The sequence below is a fragment of the Chiroxiphia lanceolata genome, chromosome 20 (genome assembly GCF_009829145.1).
Source record: "Chiroxiphia lanceolata isolate bChiLan1 chromosome 20, bChiLan1.pri, whole genome shotgun sequence".
NCBI lineage: Eukaryota > Metazoa > Chordata > Aves > Passeriformes > Pipridae > Chiroxiphia > Chiroxiphia lanceolata.
This window is the reverse complement of record NC_045656.1, coordinates 5,492,793-5,517,396: the sequence shown is the minus strand read 5'-3', so window position 1 is coordinate 5,517,396 and position 24,604 is coordinate 5,492,793. Positions and strand designations below refer to the sequence as shown.

The following is a 24,604-nucleotide window of genomic DNA, read 5'->3' as shown; positions in this document are numbered from 1 at the left end:
GAGCTGGCCCTGGCTCCCAGCCCTCCATAGGCATATATAGCACAGGGGGACAAGGAGGGGACAGGCTGTGGTGACAGGTGATGCTGACAGACAGCAGGAGCTGCCAGCTCCTGCCCAAACTTGGAGTGGGAAGCAAGCTCTTTCCTGAGCCCCACGGACTCTCCGTAGTGCTGGCAGACTTCTTCAATTCCTTTTTTTGTTGTTGCTTTTCTTTCCTGTATTAATTGACTCCTGAGGACCTACAGCAGTGGGAAAAGCTTCTGAGAAGTCACAGCCTGGAGGAGCAATTTAGGTCTTCATTTTCAGAACTCTTCAGTCTGGTAAGTTGCTTTTATTAATGTGTGTGTTAATTATATGTCAGTCTCGTGGTGAAACTCAGCTTGGGGCAGTAGGTAGGCGACCTCGGGTGACACAGGCAGTTGAAAATGGGACCCAAATTGATGTTCTTCCTTAGAGCTCTCCAGATGGAGGATCCCATCCAGCTGAAGGAGGAGGGCAATAAATATTTTCAGGCCAATGACTACGAGAAAGCCCTTCAAAGCTACACTCAAGCCTTAAAGCTCAACAAGGACAAGGCGCTGCAGGCGGTGCTGTACAGGAACAGAGCAGCCTGCTTCCTCAAAAAGGTGAGGAAAGCTCCCAGTTCTCCTGGACAGTGCTCAATGGGAGAAGAGCAGGGAGGCTCACCAGTTGTGGACTGTGTGGTTTGTCTATTTATTGAATAGGGTGTTTGCAAACTGGTCTGAAATTACACGTTCTAGGCTTGTGCTAGAGCTGTAAAGCCTTCTCCTTGCTTCCATCCTGATGGGGCTGAGCATGCAGGTTCAGCTCAGAGATGGTCCCACTAATCACTTTGAAGCAAAGGCTTTTGGCATCCAGGCTGCTCCACACTTACCAAAGAGCTCTGTAAGCCATAGCTTGGGATTGCTTCTGCAGTCTGTCCCAGTATAAGAAAAGCAGGTGAAGATATTTAGCAAAACAAAAAGTTATTGCTATCTGTACCAAAATGGTCTCAGCTTGTAGTGGCCTGTTGTGGGAACTGAGCAGATTGCTTGCATGTTCCCGAATTTTCACTAATCCAGAAGTGACACCAACACAGACTAAGGCTGTTGTGAGCATTCCCTCTTCCTTCACTGCCCACTGTGCTGCTGCATCCTCAGCCAAGTGTGTTGTTTCACCTGCACCACACACCCCTTCCCTTCCATCAGTGACGCGAAGGTACCTCAGCTCCCCTTCCCTTCCCTAGGCTGCTGCTGGCTTCACTGGGATGTCCTGTTAGGAACTGGGAACAGAGGGGTCAGTGTCCATCAGGAAGGGGGACATGCCCTGCTATTCCATGCCTAACAACTCTCTCCTTTCTGGTTTAACAGGAGGAATACGCCAAGGCAGCCTCGGATGCGTCTAGAGGTGAGGAGGGGGCTGTTTTGAGAAAGGAGAGCTGTACTGCTGGGTCCATGTGCTCAGCCTGCTCTCACATCTACTTTTGGGACGCTGTGGCCTTATCCCTTGATGTCCAGTAACACCCAAGTGCTGAGGCCACAAGGGAATTACTGGAGGTTCAAAAGACAACGTACCAATTCGGTGGGACGGTGCAGTCGCTGCTAATCAGGCACCAATTCACATACGGTGTTAATAACAAAGCAAACCCCAGTTTACACAGGCCATTCCCAAGCAGCAAACTCTGATGCCTGCTGTTTTGGATCACTTTCCCAGCTATCGACATCAATGCTTCGGATATCAAAGCCTTGTACCGGCGCAGCCAAGCTCTGGAAAAACTGGGGAAATTGGACCAGGCGTTCAAAGATGCTCAGAAATGTGCCACCATCGAACCCCGCAACAAGAACTTCCAGGAGACCCTGAGGCGGCTGGGGGCCAACATCCAGGAGAAGGTAAATGCTGGAGGAGCAGTCCTGGATTCACAGGCCGGGTGTGGGAAGTCCTTGCTCTGGGTTATACCAAGGGATTGTTGTTCATACTGGAAACTTGTAATGATGCAGGGGGATAAATAGGCTCCATTAACTGGAAGTTCATACTTGATGTGTATAAAGCTGAGGACTGGGTTGAATTAAAAAGTGTGGCAGCTCCCTCCAGAGGCTGGCCTGCTCCTGAGTGTCTTGAAAGGGTCCTGGCAGGGAATTGGGCCAGCTTTGGACTGGGTTTGGCAGTTGTCACATTGACACAGTTACCTTTACAGGGCTGCTGTGAAGAAGCACAGTACTGGTAGGTACTGTGAAATAATGATTTAGGGCTGTCCTGTCCATGCCAATGAGTCTGAGGTGGGTAATGGGTGCTGATAGCTGAGAAGCTGTTATTCAGCTTAAATTGTCTATGGTTTGAGGGTCTGGGGTGTTCTGGAAGCAAAAAAAGGAATATTGCTCCTCAGTTTTCTCCCTGTGATGCTCCCTGCCCTCTCTCCCTTGGCACAGCTGCGCATTCAGTTCTCCACGGACTCGAGGGTGCAGAAGATGTTTGAAATCCTGCTGGATGAAAACAGCGAGAAAGAAAAGCGAGAAAAGGTGAGAACTGCTCTGCACTTGGCAAAATGGCTGCTTAATGTCAGAGGCTGCACCAAGGAGCAGAACAGAGTTCTTTTCCCCACCTGCCCTGGATGGAGGATGAGAGAAGGAGCTGGGAAATGAACTGCACTCAGAGGGACAGTTGAGAGGGGAAATGTCCCAGTGAGGCATCATCCCTACGCCGAGGGAAGGCGGCCAAACCTCCCAAAATATCAAAGGTGGGATCACACTGGATTTCTGCTCAGGTCCATCTCTGCCACCCTCTAAATGTTCCACTCCAAGGAGTGATCCATTCTTCTTGGGCAGAGTGAAGGGATCCCAAATGCACCTGGATAAACTGTCTGGGGGATCTGAGCTGGTCTGCTGCATCTATCAGGAGATGGGCAATCCACAGCTCCCACCAGGACCTCCCAGAGCCGCCTGGAGATGTTCTGGAGGCCTGGGTGGGCCACTGACCCCTGGCTCTTCTGTCTCCCACGCAGGCTGCAAACAACCTCATAGTCCTGGGGCGGGAGGAAGCAGGTGCCGAGAGGATTTTCCAGAATAACGGGGTCAACTTGCTGCTGCAGCTGATAGAAACCAAAAATCCTGAGCTGATCCTGGCAGCCGTGAGGACACTTTCGGGAATGTGCACGGGGCATAAGGCTCGGGTAAGAACAGGATGCTTGGGACCTCTTTGCTGCTATTGCCTTGCACCTGGGGGAGTGGGAAATTGCAGTGTGTTTGTGAGCAGTGGGGAAAAAAATTAAAACTCTGCCTTGTACTGACTCAGGAATCACAGAGGAAAATAGATTCTTTGTCCCAGCTGAGCCTGACCTTTCTGAAGCACACAGGAAGGAAAGGCCTTTGCTAACACTGTCCTGCTCTCTCCAGGCCACTGCCATTCTCCATTACCTGGGCATCGACAGCATTTGTATGTGGATGTCAGTAGACAACGAGGAAATCTCCCTGGCTGTCTGCAACCTCCTGCAGACCATCACTGACTGCCTGCTGGACCAGGGCAAAGAGGAGCACCACGGCAAGGAGGAGGCTGTTGTGTTAGGTAACAGCACATGGGGATCCCTGCATCCAGCTGGAGGAGAAGTGGGCTGAGCAGAAGAGCTCTGCTCCTGGGATGCCCACCCTATTCCTTGTTCTTTTGTGAAGTGGGGCCTTTACCCTTCAGCTGTCCAGGATGACAACCTGCACACAGCTCTTATCCTCATGTATAACTTAAATACCTCTGTTAGAGCCACACGATGGCTTTGAATGGTTTTCACTGGGTTCAGCTGCTTTCAGAGAGAATTTCTTGTAACTGGCTGCTACTGTTTTGCTTCTCTGTAGACACTAAGAAAGATTTGAAGATGATCACAATGCGTTTGCTGGATATGCTGGTCAGTAAGAAAGTGTCTGGGCAAGGGCGAGACAGAGCTCTCAACCTCCTCAACAAGAATATACCGAGGAAGGACCTGAAAGACCATGACAACAGCAGGACTATCTTTGTCATCGACAATGGTGAGCCCTTCCCCTCCATCCTGTTCTGATTTGGGAGATGTGGAGCTGTGTGTTCTTGCCTGCATACCTGTAGAACTGATCCTCTCTAGAAAATAAATCCTGGAGCAAAGTTAGACTTATTAGCAGGAAACAGTATTAAGAAAAAAAGAAGCCTGTGTATGAGAACAAGAATTTTTGAGTTTTTAAAGAGTTGACTAACATCTCTGGTTAGTTTTTTCCAATGTATTTGCTAATGTTAAGAGGATTTGGCTTGGATAAATTGTCTAGTTTAGACAGGATGAGATGAGCAACTGCTGAGCTTGGTGGATCCACAAGCTGATCAGTTCTAAAACTGGGCAAGGGTGAAGGATTTGTGTGCAGTGTGTTTTTATACTAACTCCAGTGCATGTCACAGTTCTGATGGCAGTTATTTAATTACAGTTCAGCAAAAGGAGGGTTAAGACATCCAGAATCACTTGAAAGTTGCTGAGTTTTCCTCAGTCTAAGCCTCCAGCCTTGGAAGTCAGTAGGTTTAATGCCTCTTGACAAAAATAACAGATCCAGCCAGAGACCTAATGCAGTTTTGCTTATCTCGCTCTGAGAGCTCCAAACCTGTAATCTCACCAGCAGAAGCTCCTCCCCAGTGAATATCTAAATGTCTTGTCTGTTTAAGACTTACATGATTAGGCTGCAAAATAATTGAGAACCATCCAAGCTGGATATTTCACGGCAAGAAAACAACAAATTGTATCTTGAGTTTTGCACAGACCCTCTCCCCTGTAACAAGCTGTATCACTCCACTGCTTCCAGGCTTAAAAAAGATACTGAAAGTGGTGGGCCAGATTCCTGAGATGCCTGACTGCCTGCCCCTGACAGAGAACACCCAGCTGACTGCCTCTGTCCTCCTGAACAAGCTGTACGATGACCTGCGCTGCGACCCGGAGCGTGACAACTACCGGATCATCTGCGAGGAGTACATCAAGTGAGTTGGGAATGGCTTCCTGGGAGCCTTGAGGATGAGATGAGGCACTTGAAGTCCACTTACATTCCAAACTGAGGCTCTGGGAGATAATGATTTGCTTGAGATCCTGCTGGATCACAGCCTTTGCAGGAATCTGGGCTCAGCTCTGTCCCAGACCAATGTATTTCAGCAGAGGAACTCACTTCCCAGTCTGGGGAAGGGCATTCCCTGCCCAAGGGAATGAGAACTGTAAGTAACTCCTGTCCCACGTGCTACTCCCTCTATCCCATGCAGGAGCAAAATCGACCCACAGGACATGGATAAGACACTCCATGCTGTCCAGATTGTGTCTGGAGTTCTGCAAGGGCCCTTTGACTTGGGCAACAAGCTGCTTGGCATGAAGGGAGTGATGGAGATGATGGTGGCCCTTTGTGGGTCCGAGAGGGAGATTGACCAGCTGGTGGCTGTGGAAGCCCTCATCCATGCCTCCACCAAGCTGAGCCGGGCCACCTTCATCATCTCCAATGGGGTGAACCTCCTGAAGGAGATCTACAAGAAGACCAAGAATGAGAAGATCAAAATCCGAGCCCTGGTGGTAAGGATGCAGCCCCTGCCCTTATCACCTGCTTAACACCAGACCTGGGAGAGTGGGGAGGTCCTGGGAATGGGTTGGGTTCACTCACCCCATGTGGGTAATGGTTTACCATGTTTCCCCCTACAAGGAAGAGAGGACATGGATTGCTGGTAATTTTGAAGGCAAAACTGGTTAATCTTCCATGAAAGACATCCAATAGGAGCACAAAACATCCCTTTACTGTGCTGCAAACTGAACAATCTACAGGGTGTTAGGATGCTTCCTCTTTGCTAGAACTGACTTCACACTTCAGGTGTGGGTTTAGGCTGTTTTGGGCAGCAGTATGAGAGGGTTAATGAGCCTTTCTCACTGGTAAAATATTTTCATCCTCCTCAGGGTCTCTGCAAGCTGGGCTCAGCAGGAGGCACAGATTATGGCCTGCGGCAGTTTGCTGAGGGGTCCACTGAGAAGTTGGCCAGGCAGTGCCGAAAGTGAGTGACTTCATTTATTTCTTCAGTTGTCCCGTGCTTTGCAAAACACAGTATGTTCCTTTTTCCCATGAGATCCTGCCCACACGTTGCCTTCATTTCCTGTTGCTGCCTGACAGCTGACAGTGCCCCCAGAGCCACTGCACTGGGACCTGGAGCTCTTCTGTGCCTGAAGCAACCATATGTTCCTCCTGCCTCAACATCCAGATGAGGTTTCTCCCTTGCTCACTGCCCATGGGAGACACCAGGCATGGTGCCTCCCTCTTTGCCAGAGTGGGACAGCCTGATCAAGTGCTACCTTGCATATGCACAAGTCCCTTCTGAAGGGGAATTTAGCAGGTGGACTAACCAAGGAGGTGGGATGAAGTTAGGAAGTGACTGAATGGGTGGTCATTCCTGCAGGCAGTGGATAGCAGGGCATCCCTTGTTTTGTGGGATGGTAAATGCAAAGCAGTGCCAAGTAGCTGTTCTGGTCTGCCTTTCCCTGCAGCATTTACATCCCTAAAGCTGAGCCATGGGAGGAAGGTCATGTCTCAAAGGGAAGCATCCACAGTCTTAGGAGCTGCAGCTGAACCCGAGGACATGTTCGGACCTGAGACAGTCTCAATATCTGTTTTTCCTCCCTCTTTTTCCAAATAAATCAGTCCTGGCTCCTGAGATGGAAATGTGGGTGTTTTTCTCTTTTCCAGATGGTTGTGCAACACCACCATTGATGCCCGCACCAGGAAATGGGCTGTGGAGGGGATGTCATATCTCACCCTCGATGCAGATGTGAAAGATGACTTTGTTGAAGATGAACCAGCCCTGAAAGCTATGTTTGATTTAGCCAAGGTCTGTCTCCTTTCCTTGTTCCCTCACTTCTCTGGTAGCACCAAGTTCTCCCAGCTCTCCAGCCCTATACTGTCTCCCCAGTCAGGAGGTGCTGTGACCCCCAATCCCTCACCTCTAGTTTAACAAGAACTTCAGTTTTGCCTGTGCCCTGGAGACACCTCAAGGCTGTTACCATCCTGCTCTTCTCCCAAGGCTCAGGATGATTGCTCCTATCTTTACTGTCAGCAACTGCATGAAAACCAAAGCACCAAGGTGCTGACAACACCGATGATGTGAAACAGTCTGTTTGACCACAAAAACTTTGGGTTTTCCTTGCCACGGGCTATAAAGTGGTGGATAAGGCTGAGAACACTTCAGCTAGTGCAAACCACCATGATGGCAGTCCAGAGGGACCCCTTTCCCTGCTGTGTCCTCCTCACCTCACATAAGCTTTTATTTGTCTGTGCAGGCAAGCGACAAGACCATCTTGTACTCTGTGGCTTCTGCCCTGGTGAACTGTACCAACAGCTATGACACCAAGGAACTGGTCCCAGAGCTGGTGCAACTGGCAAAATTCTCCAAGCAGCACGTGCCTGAGGAGCATCCAAAGGTGGGCTGTGTACTGCTGGGGAGCTGGGAGGAGCTGCTCGGATCTGATGACTTTCTTTGGTGCATCCATTGTCACAGGGCTCAGGTCTCCTGTCCCTGAGGCTGAAATTGCTTTGCTCTGCAACCAGGCTTAGCTGTAGTTGGCAGAACAGCAGCTGCTAAGAGCTGATCTTTTCCAATGTTCCCCCCTCAGGACAAGAAGGATTTTGTGGTGAAGCGGGTGAAGCGGCTGCTGAAGGCCGGGGTTGTCTCTGCCTTGGCCTGCATGGTGAAGGCAGACAGTGCCATCCTGACGGACCAGAGCAAGGAGCTCATTGCCAGGTGCCTCCATCGCTGTCCTGGGAGCACTGGCCAGCCCGTGTGCCATGGAGAGGGACACCTGGGCTGGCTCCTTGTTTGTGGGGTGGGACATTCTGCCTGGGGGGAGAAAAGAAAGGGAGGTGGAAAAAGATGTAAACCAACACTTTTGTTAAGCAGTGTCATAAAAATCTCTGTTCTGACCCTGAAGCAGCTTTACAGGGCTGCCTTGCTAGGATGCACTTTGATTTTTTAGTCCTCTCTACTGGTTTTGACTGGAATAGAGTTCATCTTACAGGCCTGGAAACTTCTTACTGTGCCATTTGTTGCTTCCCCCTAGAGTGCCACGGGCACTGGGTTAAACATCTGGAATTTGCCTGGTGGCTGTGGCAGTCCTGCAGAACCTCAGCCCCCTTCCATGAGGGTTATTGGCTGTTGCTGTCCCACGTGGCTGTTCCACTAAGTGTTGCTGTGCTCCTACAGGGTGTTTCTTGCCTTATGTGAAGACCCCAAGGACCGTGGGACCATTGTTGCTCAAGGAGGTGGAAAGGTGATTACTTTTCTGTGCAGTTAATGCCTGTTGGGAGCCTGTAATGTGCCTCCAGTGAGGGACAGTGACAGAAAAGCACGAGCTGCCCTGGTAGCCCCTGGGGCCACACTGACACTCCAGGCCCATCTCTGCAAGGCTGCAAAGAAGTGATGTTCTTGGAACAACTGTGAGCGAGCTACAGGCTCTGGTGTGGTGCCTATTTAAAAACTAAAGCAAGAGTCACTGTGAGCTGCAGTCCAGACCCATTTCTTCAACAGACACATATTTAGAATATTTTAAATTTATTTTAGTATATTAAGGCAATCTTGTAAGTCTCCTCAGAGCACTGAATGATTTCCTGTGTGTCACCAGGCTCTGATACCTCTGGCTTTGGAAGGCACAGATGTTGGCAAGATAAAGGCTTCTCACGCTCTGGCAAAAATTGCTGCTATCTCCAATCCAGACATTGCATTCCCAGGGGAGAGGGTAAGCTTAAAAATAATAATAATAATAATAATAATAATAATAAAACCAAAAATATTAAAAATTCCTTTGGCAAATAAAAATCCAAGAGCTGGAAAAGCAGTGACATGCCTTCTCTTCTTAGGTTTATGAGGTGGTGAGGCCCCTTGTCAGCCTGCTGAACACAGAGAGAGATGGCCTCCAGAACTATGAGGCTCTGCTAGGTCTCACTAACTTTTCCGGAAGAAGTGATAAACTTAGGTGAGTTTAACTGCTTTTTAACTTTCCTTCTTCTTTAGGACTAAATGTAAATTACATTTCAGCACTTTTCTTGTTGGACTATGAAGGCTGGTAAGTTTGAGCTACCTTTGGCAGAGCTACAAAGTCTCAGATCTAAAAGATTAATAAAATAGGAAAAGGAGAGTGGCACATCTTTCTCTAGAAACAGAAAAGACATGAACCAAATCTGGATTAGACAGAGAATGAACCACATCATGGTCTCCACTGCTGGGGACACTGATTTGTTTCAAGGCCTTTCCTGCAGTTAATACTTGATAAGTTGGTTATTGCTTGACCCATAATGTGTTTCATTTGACTGCTCCTCAACACAGGTTGAAGATAGTCAAAGAGAAGGCCCTGCCAGATATTGAAAACTACATGTTTGAGAACCACGACCAGCTTCGACAGGCAGCCACGGAGTGCATGTGCAACCTGGTGGTCAACAAAGAGGTAACTCCCTGGACACCTCACACCTGACCGTGTGCACCAGCCCCCGTGAAGAGACATTCCTAAATGAGACATCTCTGGGTATCATGGGGGCTTTTTTTTAGGTTCAGGAGAGGTTTGTGGCTGATGGAAACGACCGGCTGAAGTTGGTGGTGTTACTGTGTGGGGAGGACGATGAGAAAGTCCAGGTTGCGGCGGCAGGAGCCCTGGCCATGCTTACGGCAGCACAAAAGAAACTCTGCTCTAAGATGACTCAAGTGGTAAGAGCATAACTCTGATTCTTGGCAGTGTAGATGTACCCTGGAAGGGGCCTGGCTCAGACGTGAAAATGCCTCTCAACAGAAAGATTCGGTCTACTAGTTTGATAGTGAGGAGCTCGGTGAAGCTGAGACCTGGTTGTGCATGCTCCTTGTCCATTTTGATAAATAACCTGAAATGGTTTCACTCAGAAATGAGAAGAGCTTGATCAATAACCTGCTGAGCTTTACAGATCCCAAAGCATCTCTCTTCTCTACACAAATCCCTGAGAACCCAGACCCTGCAGGGCTGAGTGTCTCTGAAGAGCTGTGGTTGGGAACTCTGAGCCCCGTTGTGCTGCACACATGATGATACTGGACACTGGGGCTTGTTAGAATAAAAATGATTAATCAAGCCAAGAGAGAGGCCCAGGAAGATCAGGGTGGGGAGTGTATGATCTGCTCCTGGTCATCTCAGCTGTGCCAATATTCTGGTCAGATTCTTTGCACAGAGATTATGCAGCAGCCTGAACATGAAACTTTTGGAGTCAGGTTTCCTTAGTTAAAGAATAACCACAACTGACATGAGCGTTGCTCTTGCTTCTGCTGAGCAGTGCCTTGCCAAACTCACATTTTTGGTTGAGATGTTCTGCAGATCAATACTCATGATCTCTCTTTCCCTTGAAGACCACCCAGTGGCTCGAAATCCTGCAGAGGCTCTGCTTGCACGACAACATGGAGGTCCAGCACCGAGGGTTGGTCATTGCTTTCAACTTAATCAGTGCTGACAAAGAGCTGGCGAAGAAGCTGGTGGAGTCAGAGCTCCTGGAGATCCTGACCTATGTCGGGAAGCAAGAGGATCACCCCAAGAAGCAGCACATCATTAACGTGGCACGTGATTGCCTCACGAGGTGCATGGATTATGGGCTGATCAAACCTTTCTCTCAGGCATGAGGAGGTGAAAAGCAACAAAAAGGGCTGAATGTGGGGGGAAAAAATGCTGTGGAGAAATATGGAAAAGTGAGAGCCATGAGGAGAGCCTAGTGCCATTGTCAAGGTGCGGAATAGTTTGAAGACAGCTTTGGAGGATCAGAAGCTCTACGAGAAAAAAGGAGGGCATTTGCCTGGGAAATTTGGAAAGTGTCCATCTGAGTAATTCCCAGATGGTATAAAGCCTTTCTCTGCCCCCATTCAGCTGATAATGATAAAAGCTTCAAGGGCCAGCTGTAAAAGAGTCAGTTGTGTTGGAAATGTTCCAGGAGCCTGTTGGAAGGAAACTCAAATGAGCTGAAGTCTGTTCTGAGTCCACCTCCAGCCCCTGGTACTTCTGGAATTCCCAGCAATGGTGAAACAGAGAGGGTTAAGTGTCTTCTATTCTGCAGTCAGAAAATAGGTTGGGTTTTAGCTGTGTGCTTCCTTGTTCATTTATGGTAAGTTGTGTGCCAAAGTGTGAGGATGGCGGATGAATTCTTAATAAATTCACTACTTTGTTCCATGTGGAATTCCTGTTCTGCTTTTATTAAGCAAAAGGAGAATCTAAGGCAACTGGGTAACTGGAGTAATCTGTAGCACAGGCTGAATTTTCACCCCTTGCAAACTATCCAGTGCTGCTCAAATGAAGATGCAGAGTCATCACGAAAGGCTGTACAAGGAGGTGACACCAAGGGGTTAAGCTGAGGTTCACACCAGAGCACAGTGTTTGGCTCAACAGGGAATGCTGAAAATATCTCATTTATGAAAAAAGCAGAATGAGAAACAAACACACCAGTTGGTCATCACATTAAACTTCATTATATAAATATTTTCATTAAAGCACAGATTCTTAATGGATTCTGTGGGCAACACAAAAAAACAGAGACCCTTGCTTTAGTCCCTGGGGGGAAGTCCCTAAGTTTATAGTAAATATAATCTTACTCGGCAATAAATGTAAATTCAAGCACAGTAAAATATCTCTGATAATACTAAATATCAGTGATGCCCACAATAGGCATAGCACAATGAAATGTTGAGGTTTGGAGGTTATGAAAGGAACCATGGGGATAGTCTTTCTTTGCGTGTTAAGGAAAAGAAATAAATGGAAAGTGCCTCTAGCTTCCTGAATTTAGAAAAGCCTAACATTTGTTAAGCTAACAGGTTTGATGACATGAAGGCAAATTTATTTGGAGCATTATTCCTGTGTACAGTATCTTCTCCATACTGTAACCATATTCAGTTTACAATGACAGCGGGAGGATATCAGACTCTTCTTCCAAACCACATGCTGTGGTGGAAAATATGGTTTGTTTTTAACGAGCCTGCAATTTTTGGATACCCACTTTCAGGGATGTTGAATCTGCCTTTCCAAAGTACTTCACATTAACTCTGTGCAGAGTTTTATCTAACCAACATCTCTGACACCAAGACAAAAACCCGACATTGGTATTGAAGGGCGAAGTTTTCCTTCTCTCACTGAAGCTTCTCTGTGGAGCAACTGGGTTCTACTAATCCTAATACTAATACTAATCCTGTTGCTGAAACTGAGTGGGGAAACTACTTATGTAAAAGCCATTTATTAGCATTTTTTTAGCTAAAACACAGTCATAACAGCCACTTTAAACTGACAGAGCCCGCCCACCCCCTCAGGCCCCCTCAGACCGCTCTGGGCGGGAAACGCTCGCACCGTCCCCGGCTCTTGTAACGCGCCTTCCTATTGGCTCCCGCCAGGCCCCGCCGGCAGAGCCGCGCGCTGCCATTGGCTGTTGGCCACTGGGGGTGGGACAAAGGCGGGTGGCTCCGGCCTGGAATGGCCGGGCCTGGGGGAGCCGAGAGCGGCGTGAGGGGACACGGGACAGCGGGGCTGGAGCGGGGGTTCGGGGGCCGGGGACAGCTCAGGGCTTGGTGTTGGGGGCCACGGGGTCAGGGAGGCTGAGCCTGAGAATATCTGGGGGGCTCGGGGGATGCGGGGCTGGGTTAGGGCGGACGCGGGCAGAGGAACTGGGAGCTGAAGAGCTGCAGGGGCCTGGGGGAAAAATACAGGGAAGGAGATGGGAGAGTGCAAACGTGTGGCATGAGGGATCAAAACAGGCCTCTGGACCCCTGGAGCGACATTGATTGCAGCGGCATTCATGGGTATGACACGGTTTTCTCCTCATTGTAGAGCCTGGAATGCCCACTCGTCACCTGTCATCCCCAGGTTGGCTCTAGCAGGGATGTCCCTCTCTTCCTGAGCTCCCCTGCTACACGTGCTCCTCCTCCTAGGAAGGAGGAAACCACCTACTGCTAACTTGGGATCAGGCTCCTTATGGAATGGCAACAGACTTGCCCAAAGCAATGATGAGCGAAGTATAGTCTGAACTGGTATTGCCGAGGCTCCGTGTCTCTGCTCTGACCAGGGCATGATCACCTAATCTTCTCTCTGAGCTTCAGGCTAAGCTCGTCTGGAGGAAACAGCTTTGCTGCTTCTTGAAACTTTTTGATGCCCTCCCCCCCCCCAAAAAAAAATATTGAAAAAAAATTAAGAATTTTTTTAGCAAAATTTTTAATGGTAGAAAAAGAAAACCCCGATTTGAAAAATGAGTGGTGCAAATACTTGTTTGGGTTTGTGTGTCTTGCTGCAATGCTGGGTTTAGGACTGAGCTTGCAGTGGGGGGGGTTTCTTGTTTTGTCTCGTATATATGACATGGCTCATGAAATTCCAGATACTCTGCCCCTGTATCTTCTCTGTAGGGCGGAGTCTGAGCTGCCTGTCCTGTAGATGCTCATTAGCAGTTTGTCCAGCTGTATTCTCATCTAGCGATTGCCAGCACAGAGCCAGGAGTATTTTTGTAATACTCTTGATGAAGTGCAGCCCCTTTGGGGCTGGGGGAGAGGCTGAGCTAATTAAGCAAGGAGAAGGAAGGAGAGCTGTTCTCTAATCCAATTTTTTGTTCTTTTCCAGGTCCTTTTGACACCTTTATATTCATTTCTCTCCTTCTGTGGAGAAGGAAGCATCTATGGGGAATAGCTACCTAGAAGTATGTTATGGTGGTTTTTCCCTCAACAGGAAAAGCTACATGATTTCTCTTAAGGAAATAAGTTGCTAATACATTGCTTTTTGAACACCGTGTAGATGAGCTGTGAATGTGACTCAGTTTCACTAATTATTTGTTAACAGACTTGCAAAGTCAAGTTCTGGCAGTGAAGTCCTGGGCAGCTCCAGTGCTGTTGTTAATGTTGGTGAAATTGTATTAAGCAAAAACTAAGCATTCTGAAGGCATATATATGACACATTACTGTAAGACACAAATTAGTATGTGAGTCCAAAGGTTGGCTTAATAAAGTTGGTGTTACCTGAAAAAAAAAAACTCCTCTTGTCTATCTTTAGCCCATCATGGCTTTAAGAACACTATCACAGTTAAAAAAGCAGATAAATGGGAATTTTTCTATAACCCTGACGGGTCTTGTAGTTTTGTTTTAGAACATTAAACCTGATAAATGTGTATGTATTTGGCTGCTAAGGACAGGTTTTGACAAAGTCAAATCCAAGCTGGCATCCTGCAGCCATCTACAGGAACACATAAAATCCACCAGGTGACTGCTGAGTCTTGTCACCATTGTGGGCTCGATGCCTGTTACTCAATTAAGGAGTAAAATTTAATTTAAAGAGCAATTTAATGTTCAAAAGAGTAATCACAGCTGCTCAGAACTGTGAGGCTTAGGCGTGGGTGTTCTGTGGAGGTCTTGGAGCTGCTGTGGAGTTGGCCAAATCCAGGTTTGGCAGGGACAGGGTGTTGTGCAGTGGGGAGTGGAAGGCAGCCAGGGCCTGGCAGGCAGTGGGCATTCTGGGGAGAGGAAGAGATTAATCCTGGGAGAAGGAGGTGTAGAGGCCCTGGAGCAGTGTGGGATCAGGCAACTCTGTTGTGCTGTTTGGCCTTTAATGAATCCTTCTGGATTAGAGGGAGGATGGTGCAGAACCTGCCCAAGAGCTCTGCAGTGCTGGCAGGTGAGTCAGCATTGGTCAGTCTTCTGTCCCAGGTCTGCCCAGCTTCTCCCTGAGCAGCAGATGGATAATTTGGAAAGCATAGGAAGGACAAAAGGAAAATAAACCACTTGTGAATCTGAATCATTAGTCAACTGCTTCAGCCCTTATTTAAACGAGCAGTTGCACTGGAGTCACCAGGACATTAATACCCAGGCCAAGGCCAACCCTCTGAAAAGTGATTTGAAATCTCAGTTAATCTCACACCCTGATGGGACTGCTCTTCCAGTAAGATTTGTGTGCTCTTACTGGCTCTCTGAAGGAAGAGAGGTGTCTTCATGGATCCTGTAACTACTGGAGAAAGGAGAAATGAGACAGTTTTTATTGTTATTCCATAGTGGCACAGGTAGAAGGGTCTGGAAGTTGTACAGAGATAAAAAAACAAGTGTCGGGGACAAATCTCATTTGTTGCAATAGGTGTTTTCCAGAGCATCTTTGGGAGGATGCAAATTACTGTATTTTCCCACATTACTCAATAACCTTGCTATCTTAGTTACAGGTGAGGGAGGATATTGGAGATTTTTATCTTCTGAAGCAGAGCTAAAGTGGGGGGGGGAAATGAGATGCCTGGTTCAGTGGATTAAATGTCTGAAGATATCTCTTAATCTGGAAAGGACTTGTACTTTGTGCAGCAAACTTTGCTCTAGTGTTCTGTAAGCACTGTCACTGTGATGTCTGGAGCACTGCTGCTCCCTAGAGTCAGGAAAAAACCTTACAGCTGTCAAGCAGGAACCAGCCATGGCACACAGGTTTTCTTTCCTCCTGTGTTCAGTGAAAGGATGTTTTGTATTGATAAGAATGTGCTACATGGCTGGGACTGCAACATTTGCAATGTAATACTTAGAGATTCTCAGCTTACAAAATGCTAATCTTACATCCATTATCACCACATGAAAAGATGAAAGCAGCTTTAGTCTGGTCTCTCTTATGTAAATAGAGCCCCCAGAGGAGCAAACTCTATTGGAACCAGAAAATAATTAAGTTAGGTTCTCAATCAAGAAAGAATTTTGCTTTATAAAAGCAGATAATAACGAATGCAAAGACTTATTTAACAAAAAGCAACTCTCACCATTTGGCAGCTTCTGTTTTAATCTGGTTTGTCATTTTCCTCCCTTGTGCAGAAAATGTAATGTTCCTTGTTTGTACACATGACCTTTTGTTCCTTTAACAAGTCAGAAGTCTTAATTTAGAACTACTGATGGCAATTAGGGGTGTGATGTTCTCAATTCAGGGGTGAGTAGCCTGAAAATGCAGGAGGCTGAAGGGCAGCATGACCAGAGCAGAGGTTTAAGCCCATCCCCACCTCTCTGACAAGCCCCCGTGCCAGAGCTTGGCCTGGGAAGCTGCTAAGGGAAGAAAAACTCTCCTAGAGAATTTCCCTACCTCTTTAATTTGCTGGCTCATGCCCTCGGGCAGGACTTTTACCAGTGCTGGTCTCTGATCCTCACATCTGCATTCTTCTTATCCAAATCAATGTTCCTTCCCTTTCAGCTGGTCTTTGAAGGCATTTCTGTACTGTCTGACAGACTGGGGCTGCCTGATCCCTCTGGAACTGCCACAGGACGTTGGAACAGCTTATCAGCAAAGGGGAGAGCCTTGCCAGAACGCACAGAGGCAGCAAAACTGATGGACCACCAAATTCAAAGGAGCTGCAGAGCTCACCGAGGAGCTGTGGCGGCCGGAATTCCTGGGATGTAAGAAGGGGTGATGGGGGCTCCCAGCAGCCTTTCAGCTCTCAGGGGAGTACAGTTTGACGAGGTGCTGCAGCTCTGTGGCATAGCCCGTGACAGGGCAGCGCTGGTGAGCCTTCACGTGGCTGTAGATGCAGCGGTAGCAGAACACGAAGCCGGACGTGGACAGGGCCGTGGCGTTCACGCGGATCTTGCGGCACAGAGGGCACACGGTCTTCAGTTTGGGCAGCAGAGCTGAGCTGGGCTCGTGGTCCAGGTGCACAGGAGGTGGAGGAGTTGGGAGAGCTGTCAGAGACTTGATGGTCTCCTGGTTCTCTGAGGAGTACCACCAGTCCAGGAACTGGAGGAAGAACACGCTGACGGACAGCCCGGTGGAGAGGGAGAAGGCGATGCCACCCAGAGCTTTTCTCAGAGCCAGCTGCACTCGTGATGTAAAGCTGTGGCAGAGAGAAGAGTATGGAGAGACGGTCACCACTGCACATTTATCCATCTAGAAACCGTGGAAAAAAGTACTTGGGGAGTCACTGCTTCCTACAGCTCCTCAGTGCTGAGGAAGTTGATCAGCGTGTCCCGTGTTTGTAGTGAGGCACGTGTTAGGATGTTTCTCCCAGATTCTTTGTATTTTAAGAAAGGTCCAAATCCTCTTTCGTTCAGAAGTCTAAATTAAGAGAGTTTGGATTGAGGGGACTTGGACCACAAAGCATTTTCACTCATGGCTGACCATTTTACAGAATATTGAGTGTGGTCATGACTAGCTGCTGCTCAGGAAAATCAAAGAGCTAAGCTTCAGTCCTTTTAGCAGCGTTGCTGCAGTCTAATTTCCTTGTTGGAAAAGTGCAGGTAAAGACTGGACAGGATAAAGGCTGGAATGTCCCAAAAGACTCCCCAAACCCTGCAATTTCATTACCACAAGATGTTAAGCTAATCCCTGCTACTTTTTTCCTTACTTTCACTAACAATACTCCCTTTTGGAGCACATTTTGCCATTCTTCGTATTGAAGAATTTCTGGAGAACAAGGCACTTTTCCTTTGCAGCATCACCTCAAAATTAACACACCCAAGGAACCCCCTGAAGAGCAGTGGAATCTGACATACCTGTGTGTCTGACTTGAGGTGGCTCCAGACAATTTCTTCTCCAGGGCCTGGATGTCCTCTGCAGTCAGCCTGACCAGGCGGACCCCAGCCAGCCTCAGCAAGGGGGAATGATGCTGAGCTTTCCCGAGGATGTAGCACAGCTGCTGGATAAGAAACCAGCCCTCCCAGGTCATGTTTACAAAGGGGTAGGCAGCTAGAAAGGCTCTGTAGAAGCGCTTCCAGGATGACGATGGAGGGTGGATGGAGTACTCATCCTCCTCCCTCAGGCTGGACACCAGTTTCTCCAGCTTTCCTTTCAGGTAAGGAACAAGAACCAGCAGGAGCAGAGATTTCCAGTGCTGCCTCTTTGGCAGGCCAGCCGTGGCCAGGGCCTGCCGTGTGCCCTCTCCCATGGGGATTCTCTTCAAGCTATAGAAGTTCTCGGAGAAGGAGGCGCTGCACCTGGCCAGGTAGTGCTGCTGGAGCAGCAGATCCAGAAGGACGTAGATCTCATCAAACCAGTGCCACACGGAGCCGTACCGGGCAGGATTGGACTCGGCAAAGACCTGTTGTGAAAGGGGACGTAGAAGGAATCACAGAATGGTTTGGGTTGGAAGGGTTCAAAGACCATCCTGTTCCACCCCCTGCCACGGGCAGGGACACCTCCCACTAGCCCAGGTTGCTCCAAGCCCCGTCCAACCTGGCCTTGGACACTTCCAGGGATGGGGCATCCACAGCTTCTCTGGGCAACCTGTGGCAGGGCCTCACCACCCTCACCGGGAAGGAGCTGAAAGCGGAGTATTGTGTTAAATTATAATTTACTACAGCTCTACACGACGCCTCCGGTTCGGAAGAGTCACAACTGCCCCATTGCCCGTGAGAGGAGCCCGGCCCCGCTCCTGTGCCCTCCCCCGCGGCCCGGCCCGCCTCACCTTGACCAGGTGCTGCAGGGCGGGTTTCACGGCGGCCATCAGGCTGTCCTGGGCCACTGCCTCGAACACAGACGGCCTGTCCCCGCCGGCCGGGGCGGCCGTGAGGTGAGCGCCCACCTCCGCCATCGCACCGCCGCGCCCGCCCGGCCGCTGGGGGGAGCCGCCGCGCCGCCTCCCACACGGGCACCGCTCCGCCCCGCCCACCCGGAAGCGCGAGCGGCCTACGCTCCGCCCGCTCTATGGTGGGGGGCGCGGCCGCTCTGGGCGTGGGAGGGTTTGATCTCGCTGCTCGCGAGTCCGCCCGGCCCCGCCACTTCCGGTTCCGCCACCGCCCCCGCAGCGGTGAGTCCGGTCCGTGAGTGGGGCCGGGAACTGGGATGGACTGGGACGGACTGGGATGGACTGGAAGGGGACTGGGAGGGGCACTGAGAGGGAGGACTGGGATAGGGTGGGGAGGGGCACTGGGGGGGGGCGCTGGGACGGGATCCTGGGAGGAGGCGAAGAGCACTGGTGGGATACTGGGATAGGATGGGGAGGAGCACTGGTGGAGTATTGGGGGGGATGCTGGGAGGGGATACTGGGAGAGGGGACGGGGAGAGGGCTGGGAGGGGCACTGGGAGGAGCAGCAGGGTCGCTGGGAGGGGATACTGGGGGAGGTGAGGGGCACTGGTGAGGCCCCAGTGGGGTGCTGGGAGGGGCACTGGGAGGAAGGGAGGGCACTGGTGGGGTGGTGGGAGGGCGGACTGGGATAGGGTGGGGAGGGGCACTGGTGGAGTCCTGGGAGGGTCTGGGAGGAGACACTGGGAGGAGGTGAGAGACACGGGTGGGGTACTGGGAGGGGAGACTGGGACAGAGTGGGAAGGGGCACTGGGGGACGCTGGCAGGTGATACTGGGTGGAGGTGAGGGGCACTGGTGGAGCATTGGGAGGGATACTGGGAGGGGGGACTGGAACAGGACGTGGAGGGTTGCTGGTGAGGCACTGGGAGGGGCACTGTTGATGTACTGGGAGAGGATGGGGGGGTCACTGGGAGGAATGGGCAGGTGGGTGCAGAGGTACTGGGAGGAATGGGCAGGTGGGTGCAGAGGTACTGGGAGGAGGCACAGGGCCGGGGGTGGTGGGTGGGCAGGTGCTGGGGCTTGGTGGGACTGGGGAAGGGAAGTCGGGTGGGAATGAACACAGCAAGCTACTGGGACACTGGTGAGGCCAGGCAGGGAGGAGGGCTGGAGTGCTGAGAGGGACGGGGCAGGCACTGCTGGGGCTGGGAATGCTGGGGAGAGAAGCTGGGATTGGTGGGGAATGATCCTGCCACTGTGGGATTCTGGGGATATCCATGGAATGCTGCTGAGAGGGAAGGGCTGGTGGACAGGGGCTTAGGGAGGGTACTGAGGTGCCAGGGGGGAGTGTGGGGGGGTGCTGTGAGTCCTGCTGGAGGTGTGGGGGTGGCAGCAGAGCTGGGATGGGGGTTCCAAGGAGTGGGGAGGTGACAGGAGGCAGAGGACGTTTGAGAGTGGAGAGGGGAGCACCACAAATTCCCTGCCCCAGCACAAGCTGCAGGTTTCTGGAGCCTCAGCGCTGCTCTGCCATCCATGTTCCATTGTCCTGTTTATTTTCCTGGTGTTCCAGTGGCTCTGGGCCACTCTTGGGCTGTCATGTGGCTCCTTGAGAGGCTTTTCAGGGGAAATGGGTGGCACCACTTAACACTGGAGTTAAACCAGGGATCATTGTAGAGATTTGGGGGTGCAATAGTGGATTGTTTCAATGCCAGGGAGCTTGGATCTATCCCAAAGCCTTAAACCTGCCTCTTCCCTGTGTGGAATGAGTGGTGGGGAGCTGATCAGGCTGTTGTTGGAGCCACATGTGGGGTAAAGCAGGTGTTGGTCAGGCACAGGATCGAGTTTTCTGTGTGGTTTTGGGCTGAGGAGGTTTATCTTACTGGCTGTGATGGTTCCTTAGTCCTTTCACTTAATCATGGTTTTGGTTCAATCTGCATTTAAATGTCAGTAAGTAGCATTAAGAACTGCTGGACCTTTCTGGAGCAATTCCTGTATTTAATGTCTTTTTGTTTGCTGGGGTTGGATCAGGAGCCTTTTGCTGTCAGCTTTGAACACCTCTTACCTGTTTCCACCTTAGCAAGGGCTGGACACAAACAGTAGTAAGGAGGGGTCAACCTGATGTGGATTTTCTTCTAAAAATACAAGGTTGTTCATGATGCTGTCATAATTTATCTTGGCTCCCTGCAGTTTAGATTTGTGTCCAGGAAGCTGGCATTTTCTGGAGGGATACAAACAGCAGTGTTTTAAATATCTGGGCTGTTTTGCTTTCATTTGCTGCAAACCAAACTGAGGTTGTTAGTGATGAGATAATGCTCAGTGCTGCTGGCAAGCTGTGAGCAATGTGCAAAGCAAGCCCTGACATACATGAAGCAAAAATGTGTGTGCTCAGGAGAAAAAGGGCTTTATCCTGTGGTGCACTTGGAATAGGGTGGTTTGGTTGCTGACCCAAGTCAGTTCTCATTTACAGCCTGTCAAAGCAGGTTGTAAAGACATGGGCTGTGCTTGGCCCTGTCTGAGTGTTTCTAGGATTCTTCATGTTCCCAAGAATGTGATCTGAAGGGAGGAAAAACAGCAAAATGTCCTGCTTTAGGGATTTAATGATCATCCCTGAAATTCAGCGAGGTCCCTCCCTCTGTGTGTGGGGCTTTATGCAACTGGGATGATGTTTATGGTGGTTTGGGTTTTTTTCTCCTCGATTTGCTCTCTAATCTGCTGCTCTGGCCCCAGTTAAAGCTGTATTAGAGTAGCTCAGCTGGGAGAGATGACCCTGGCAGACAAATCCACATATAATGCAAACAAAGAACATTGAGGCCACGTTCAATGCCTTTTCCATGGCACTGTGCCAAGTACTCTCATAGAGAAAAACATTTAAGTCATCTTTTAAGCTGGGCTCAAACCCGAAGGACTGTGCCACAGTAACATTGCAGCTGAACACAGGGTCTGGTTTTAATTACAAAACAGGCCCCACAGCAGCCTCTGCTTTCAGGGGGGCTGTGATATTTTTGCTGGAAAAATTTGCAGTGCTGTGGCTCGTGTGGCTTTCCCAACCCAGCCTCTGTTTTGGAAGGAGGTTAAACCTCCCCTGCAGGAGGAACGTGCTTCCAGAGCTGCCTCCAGGCATAGTTTGCTCTCCAGCTTGGAGCAGAAAGGGAGAAAAATCAAACCCAAACGCAGTAATTCTGCCTAATTAGGATGTGGCAGTAACCACAGGACAAGCAGGAGCTCCAGGGAACTGGGAAGAGCAACAGGTTGTTCCTCATCCCGTTGTTTGGCAGTTGGGCAAGATGATCCCAGCAATGCCATGTGGGGCACAGAGAAGGAGGTGGGAATTGGGGAATTACCCCCGAGCTGCTGCTGGGAATTCAACTGCCACGGTGTTAAACTGCTCTGGGTGGATGGGGGCAAAGGAATGGTGATGGGGTTGGGGTTGGTTAAGGGATGAGGAAGGAAAGTGTTAAGGAACACCCAGCTGGTTGCACTGCTGGGCAGAGTCTTGGAGTTCAAAGCTGTGCTGGTCCTTTTGTTGCTGAGCCAGCAAGATCTGCAGGGTTTAGAGGCAAGACAGGCAGCATTTAGGGAACAGATGACTTAGTGCTTTGCTAGCAGCGTTTAAGGTCATGGAAGGATGTGTAAGAAAAGGAGAGTTGGGGGGGAAAAATAGAAAAAGGAGGTAAGAGATGGAAAAAAGCCTTTTTCGAGGTGGTTTTAGGGTCATATTTCCTGATGCTGATACAGGGTGTTTCATCAAGAGCAGTCAAACTGCCCACTCCTCTGCTTGTTTTTCAGCCAGTACTTGAAAATTCTTTGAGTCATGTTTGTCACAGAGCTGGCATTTATCAGAATAAAATGATGGATATCCAGATATGTCTGGGCAATCTCTGTTTTCTAAGGCATTAATAATTTAGTGGAGCAAGAGAAGTGCTGGTGAGACCATTCTGCTGGCTCTGCTGAGCACTTTGCTGGCCCGACAGCATCTTTTGGTCCTGCCCACAAAACAAGCAGTGCAGCACTGAAATAACAAGCTTGTGTGTGTCTCAGAGGTGGGATGTTGGATCTTGGCAGAGAAAAATTTCGATTTCAAGCTTGAGAGAACTGAAAAGTAATGGCTGTTCTTTCAAAAAAAAAAAAAAAAAGAAAGAAAACAAACCCACAACTGCTTTGCATCTTCTGGGAACAAAAGGAGGGAAAGAAATGAAAGGCCTGGGGGTGGGTGTTGCAAGTGGGGTTAATTGTGCCTTCCATGAAGATGCAGCACGGGGAAATATCGTTAGGGGGAGATGACAGTTTCCTTTGTCTGAAACGTGGAGTTCTCCCTGCCAGGCGAGATATTAAATGTGCTTTTTCTTGGAAAATGGAATAGCATACCCGGGAAAGGCAGGGCTGCAGAACACACCAGGACCTGCTGATTGTAAGGAGTTAAAAAACCCCTTTTCCCTTCTGAGACAGGGAATTTGGAAAGCTTTCCCAGCCCATCCGCCACAGGCTGTTGTATTTTCACCAGCACTGTTCCTCTGAGCCCTTTAAATCCCTGGGTTTGCCAGGAAATTCCAGCAGCAGGTTGCAGGATGAAGATTGGGACACTTGTGCCTGTGGATGTAAAGCGTTTGCTTCTTCCCTCACCCTCACCAACCGTCCTCCCCACAAGTTCCTGCCTCCCAAACTGGGTGCTGCCATCACACAGCTCTGGGAGCTGACTTGTTCTTTTTTTGTTATTGTCATTCTCAGGTGTTTTAAGGACCTGGAACCATGACGGACTCCAAATACTTCACGACCAATAAAAAAGGTTGGTGTTCAGCTGGTGCAGTGGATTGGAGGTGGTGGGTGGCTATTTTTACACAGCTTTTTTAACTGCATGCAGAAGGACTTGTGCTTTTCTGGTAGCTCTGTCCCTGTTTCTCTCCTTAATCATCCAGGGAGAAACTTCCAAAGTGGGTCACATGGTGACAAAAGACAAAACTGGTGCATTGTATGGTTTTATGATGCACAAAACGACCCAAATTGCTGCTTTTTTAAGGAGCAGAGAGCAAAATATTGGGGTTTGAGTGCAGATCTGGTCAGAGACAAAGTTTTAGCTATGGGCTAACAAGTTCCAGACTGAGGATGGTTGTTCTGTTGGGCATCACAGGATTAAATTGATTGAGAGGCATTTAATATTTTGGGTATAAGGGTACTCTACATCAAGTAAAGATAACGGGTTTTCCTACTGCCATTCCCTCCAAAGCTGCACTGCTCTGTTTGACTTTCCTGTGACTTTACTGCAGGTGTGGTGGTCACCTCACGGGTGGGAAGCCTGGAAAACATCTTTGAGGACACTTTATCCATTCAGATGTTCCAGAACTGGGCTTGTTCTGCTGAGACTGTCCCAGACAAACTTTATTTTGTAACCTATTCTTAAACAAAACACTGTCTCTGAGTGCAGTTTGAGCCTGATGTCGCTCATCCTTCTCCAGTAGATATGGAGAATGGTTTGCATTAACCTCTGCTTTTTAAAATGTCTGGGTGCTTCTGGGGAATGCTTGCCAGGGAAAAACCTACACTGTTGATCTATTTATGTTTCATTAAGCTTCAGAATGAGCTCATAAATAAAGCTAATGCAGTTGACATCTTTCTAAGGCACAACTGTCTGTAAATTCAGTCCTAAAGGCAGGGTTTTCTGGGGTGGCTGCAGGAAGTCTGCCTGCATAGTCTGGGCTCTGGTGAGCTCTGCTGCTGGCTCAGCTCTGCTCCAGGGCATGAGCTCTGGGTGAGTAATGCCAGTGTCTCTCCCTCAGGCAGGAGGGATGACGAGAGGTCCCTCCACTGCATCCTGCAGAACAGCCACTGCTCTTCCCTTCTGAAGTGCCTGGTAGCCCTTTGTGTCAGGCTCTTCAGCAATTACTGCTGCTGCTCTGACAGAGTGGCATTGGTCTTTAGGAATTGAAAGTTGGGGCTAGAATGTATTTTTTCAGAAATATTTTTGTATTTATAATGTGTCCTCAGCCTGTGGCTTCCACTGGGAATACTGTTGGCTGTCCTTCCTGGGGAAAGCTGTTTGTCAGCTGGGAGCATTATCCTTCTCATAGCACTTGCTCTGTCTGGAACAGGCCTGATAAACAGTCTTTTGCACATGTTGCTTTATTTTATAAACTTGTTTTGCCAATTTGGTGACCCAGCCTGAACTGACCTTCCATGCAGT

The 24,604-nt window shown here is 49.3% G+C and overlaps 3 protein-coding genes and 1 non-coding gene across 10 annotated transcripts in view; 3 read left to right on the top strand and 1 right to left on the bottom strand.

Moving 5' to 3' along the window:
• The first annotated feature begins 132 nt into the window (after positions 1–132).
• Positions 133–11,183, top strand: UNC45B (unc-45 myosin chaperone B). Its single transcript, XM_032707885.1, has 20 exons — positions 133–320; positions 455–626; positions 1,371–1,407; positions 1,714–1,889; positions 2,427–2,516; positions 2,999–3,166; positions 3,390–3,558; positions 3,840–4,010; positions 4,800–4,971; positions 5,245–5,545; positions 5,921–6,015; positions 6,702–6,843; positions 7,292–7,432; positions 7,625–7,752; positions 8,212–8,278; positions 8,630–8,743; positions 8,865–8,980; positions 9,331–9,448; positions 9,550–9,705; positions 10,369–11,183. Exons 2-20 carry the CDS (start codon positions 465–467, stop codon positions 10,633–10,635), a joined length of 2,790 nt encoding a protein of 929 aa, XP_032563776.1. The 5' UTR covers positions 133–320; positions 455–464; the 3' UTR covers positions 10,636–11,183.
• Positions 11,184–12,985: 1,802 nt separating this feature from the next.
• LOC116796914 lies at positions 12,986–13,083 on the top strand. The gene has a single exon (XR_004360527.1). It is a non-coding gene; the product is annotated as a Z30 small nucleolar RNA (small nucleolar RNA).
• A 1,882-nt stretch (positions 13,084–14,965) lies between these two features.
• On the bottom strand, positions 14,966–18,551 carry PEX12 (peroxisomal biogenesis factor 12). Its single transcript, XM_032707795.1, has 3 exons — positions 18,375–18,551; positions 17,464–18,008; positions 14,966–16,805 (listed from the first exon to the last, which is right to left on the bottom strand). The coding sequence occupies exons 1-3, from the start codon at positions 18,498–18,500 to the stop codon at positions 16,406–16,408; spliced, it is 1,071 nt and encodes a 356-aa protein (XP_032563686.1). The 5' UTR covers positions 18,501–18,551; the 3' UTR covers positions 14,966–16,405.
• A 90-nt stretch (positions 18,552–18,641) lies between these two features.
• Positions 18,642–24,604, top strand: part of AP2B1 (adaptor related protein complex 2 subunit beta 1) — a 77,273-nt gene continuing 71,310 nt past the window's right edge. Inside the window, exons 1-2 of one of the 7 annotated variants that reach the window (XM_032707388.1) lie at positions 18,642–18,716; positions 23,155–23,212. In XM_032707388.1, coding sequence (XP_032563279.1) covers positions 23,176–23,212 — 37 coding nt within the window. In that variant the 5' untranslated portion in view covers positions 18,642–18,716; positions 23,155–23,175. Of the gene's footprint in view, positions 18,726–19,163; positions 19,185–19,911; positions 20,529–21,498; positions 22,100–22,685; positions 22,838–23,154; positions 23,213–24,604 lie in introns of those variants that run through there. The other 6 variants (XM_032707394.1, XM_032707389.1, XM_032707393.1 and 3 more) reach the window with 6 other exon arrangements.

What these genes read in the sequence shown, in the direction of transcription:
- UNC45B (XM_032707885.1), top strand. Translation starts at nt 465, where the DNA reads ATGGAGGATCCCATCCAGCTGAAGGAGGAGGGCAATAAATATTTTCAG. An exon ending in GGGCCAACATCCAGGAGAAG is followed by an intron (nt 1,890 to 2,426) that starts GTAAATGCTGGA and finishes CCCTTGGCACAG; the next exon opens with CTGCGCATTCAGTTCTCCAC. An exon ending in AGCAAGGAGCTCATTGCCAG is followed by an intron (nt 7,753 to 8,211) that starts GTGCCTCCATCG and finishes GTGCTCCTACAG; the next exon opens with GGTGTTTCTTGCCTTATGTG.
- PEX12 (XM_032707795.1), bottom strand. Translation starts at nt 18,500, where the DNA reads ATGGCGGAGGTGGGCGCTCACCTCACGGCCGCCCCGGCCGGCGGGGAC. An exon ending in CCCTGCAGCACCTGGTCAAG is followed by an intron (nt 18,009 to 18,374) that starts GTGAGGCGGGCC and finishes CTTTCACAACAG; the next exon opens with GTCTTTGCCGAGTCCAATCC. An exon ending in ACCTCAAGTCAGACACACAG is followed by an intron (nt 16,806 to 17,463) that starts GTATGTCAGATT and finishes TCTCTGCCACAG; the next exon opens with CTTTACATCACGAGTGCAGC.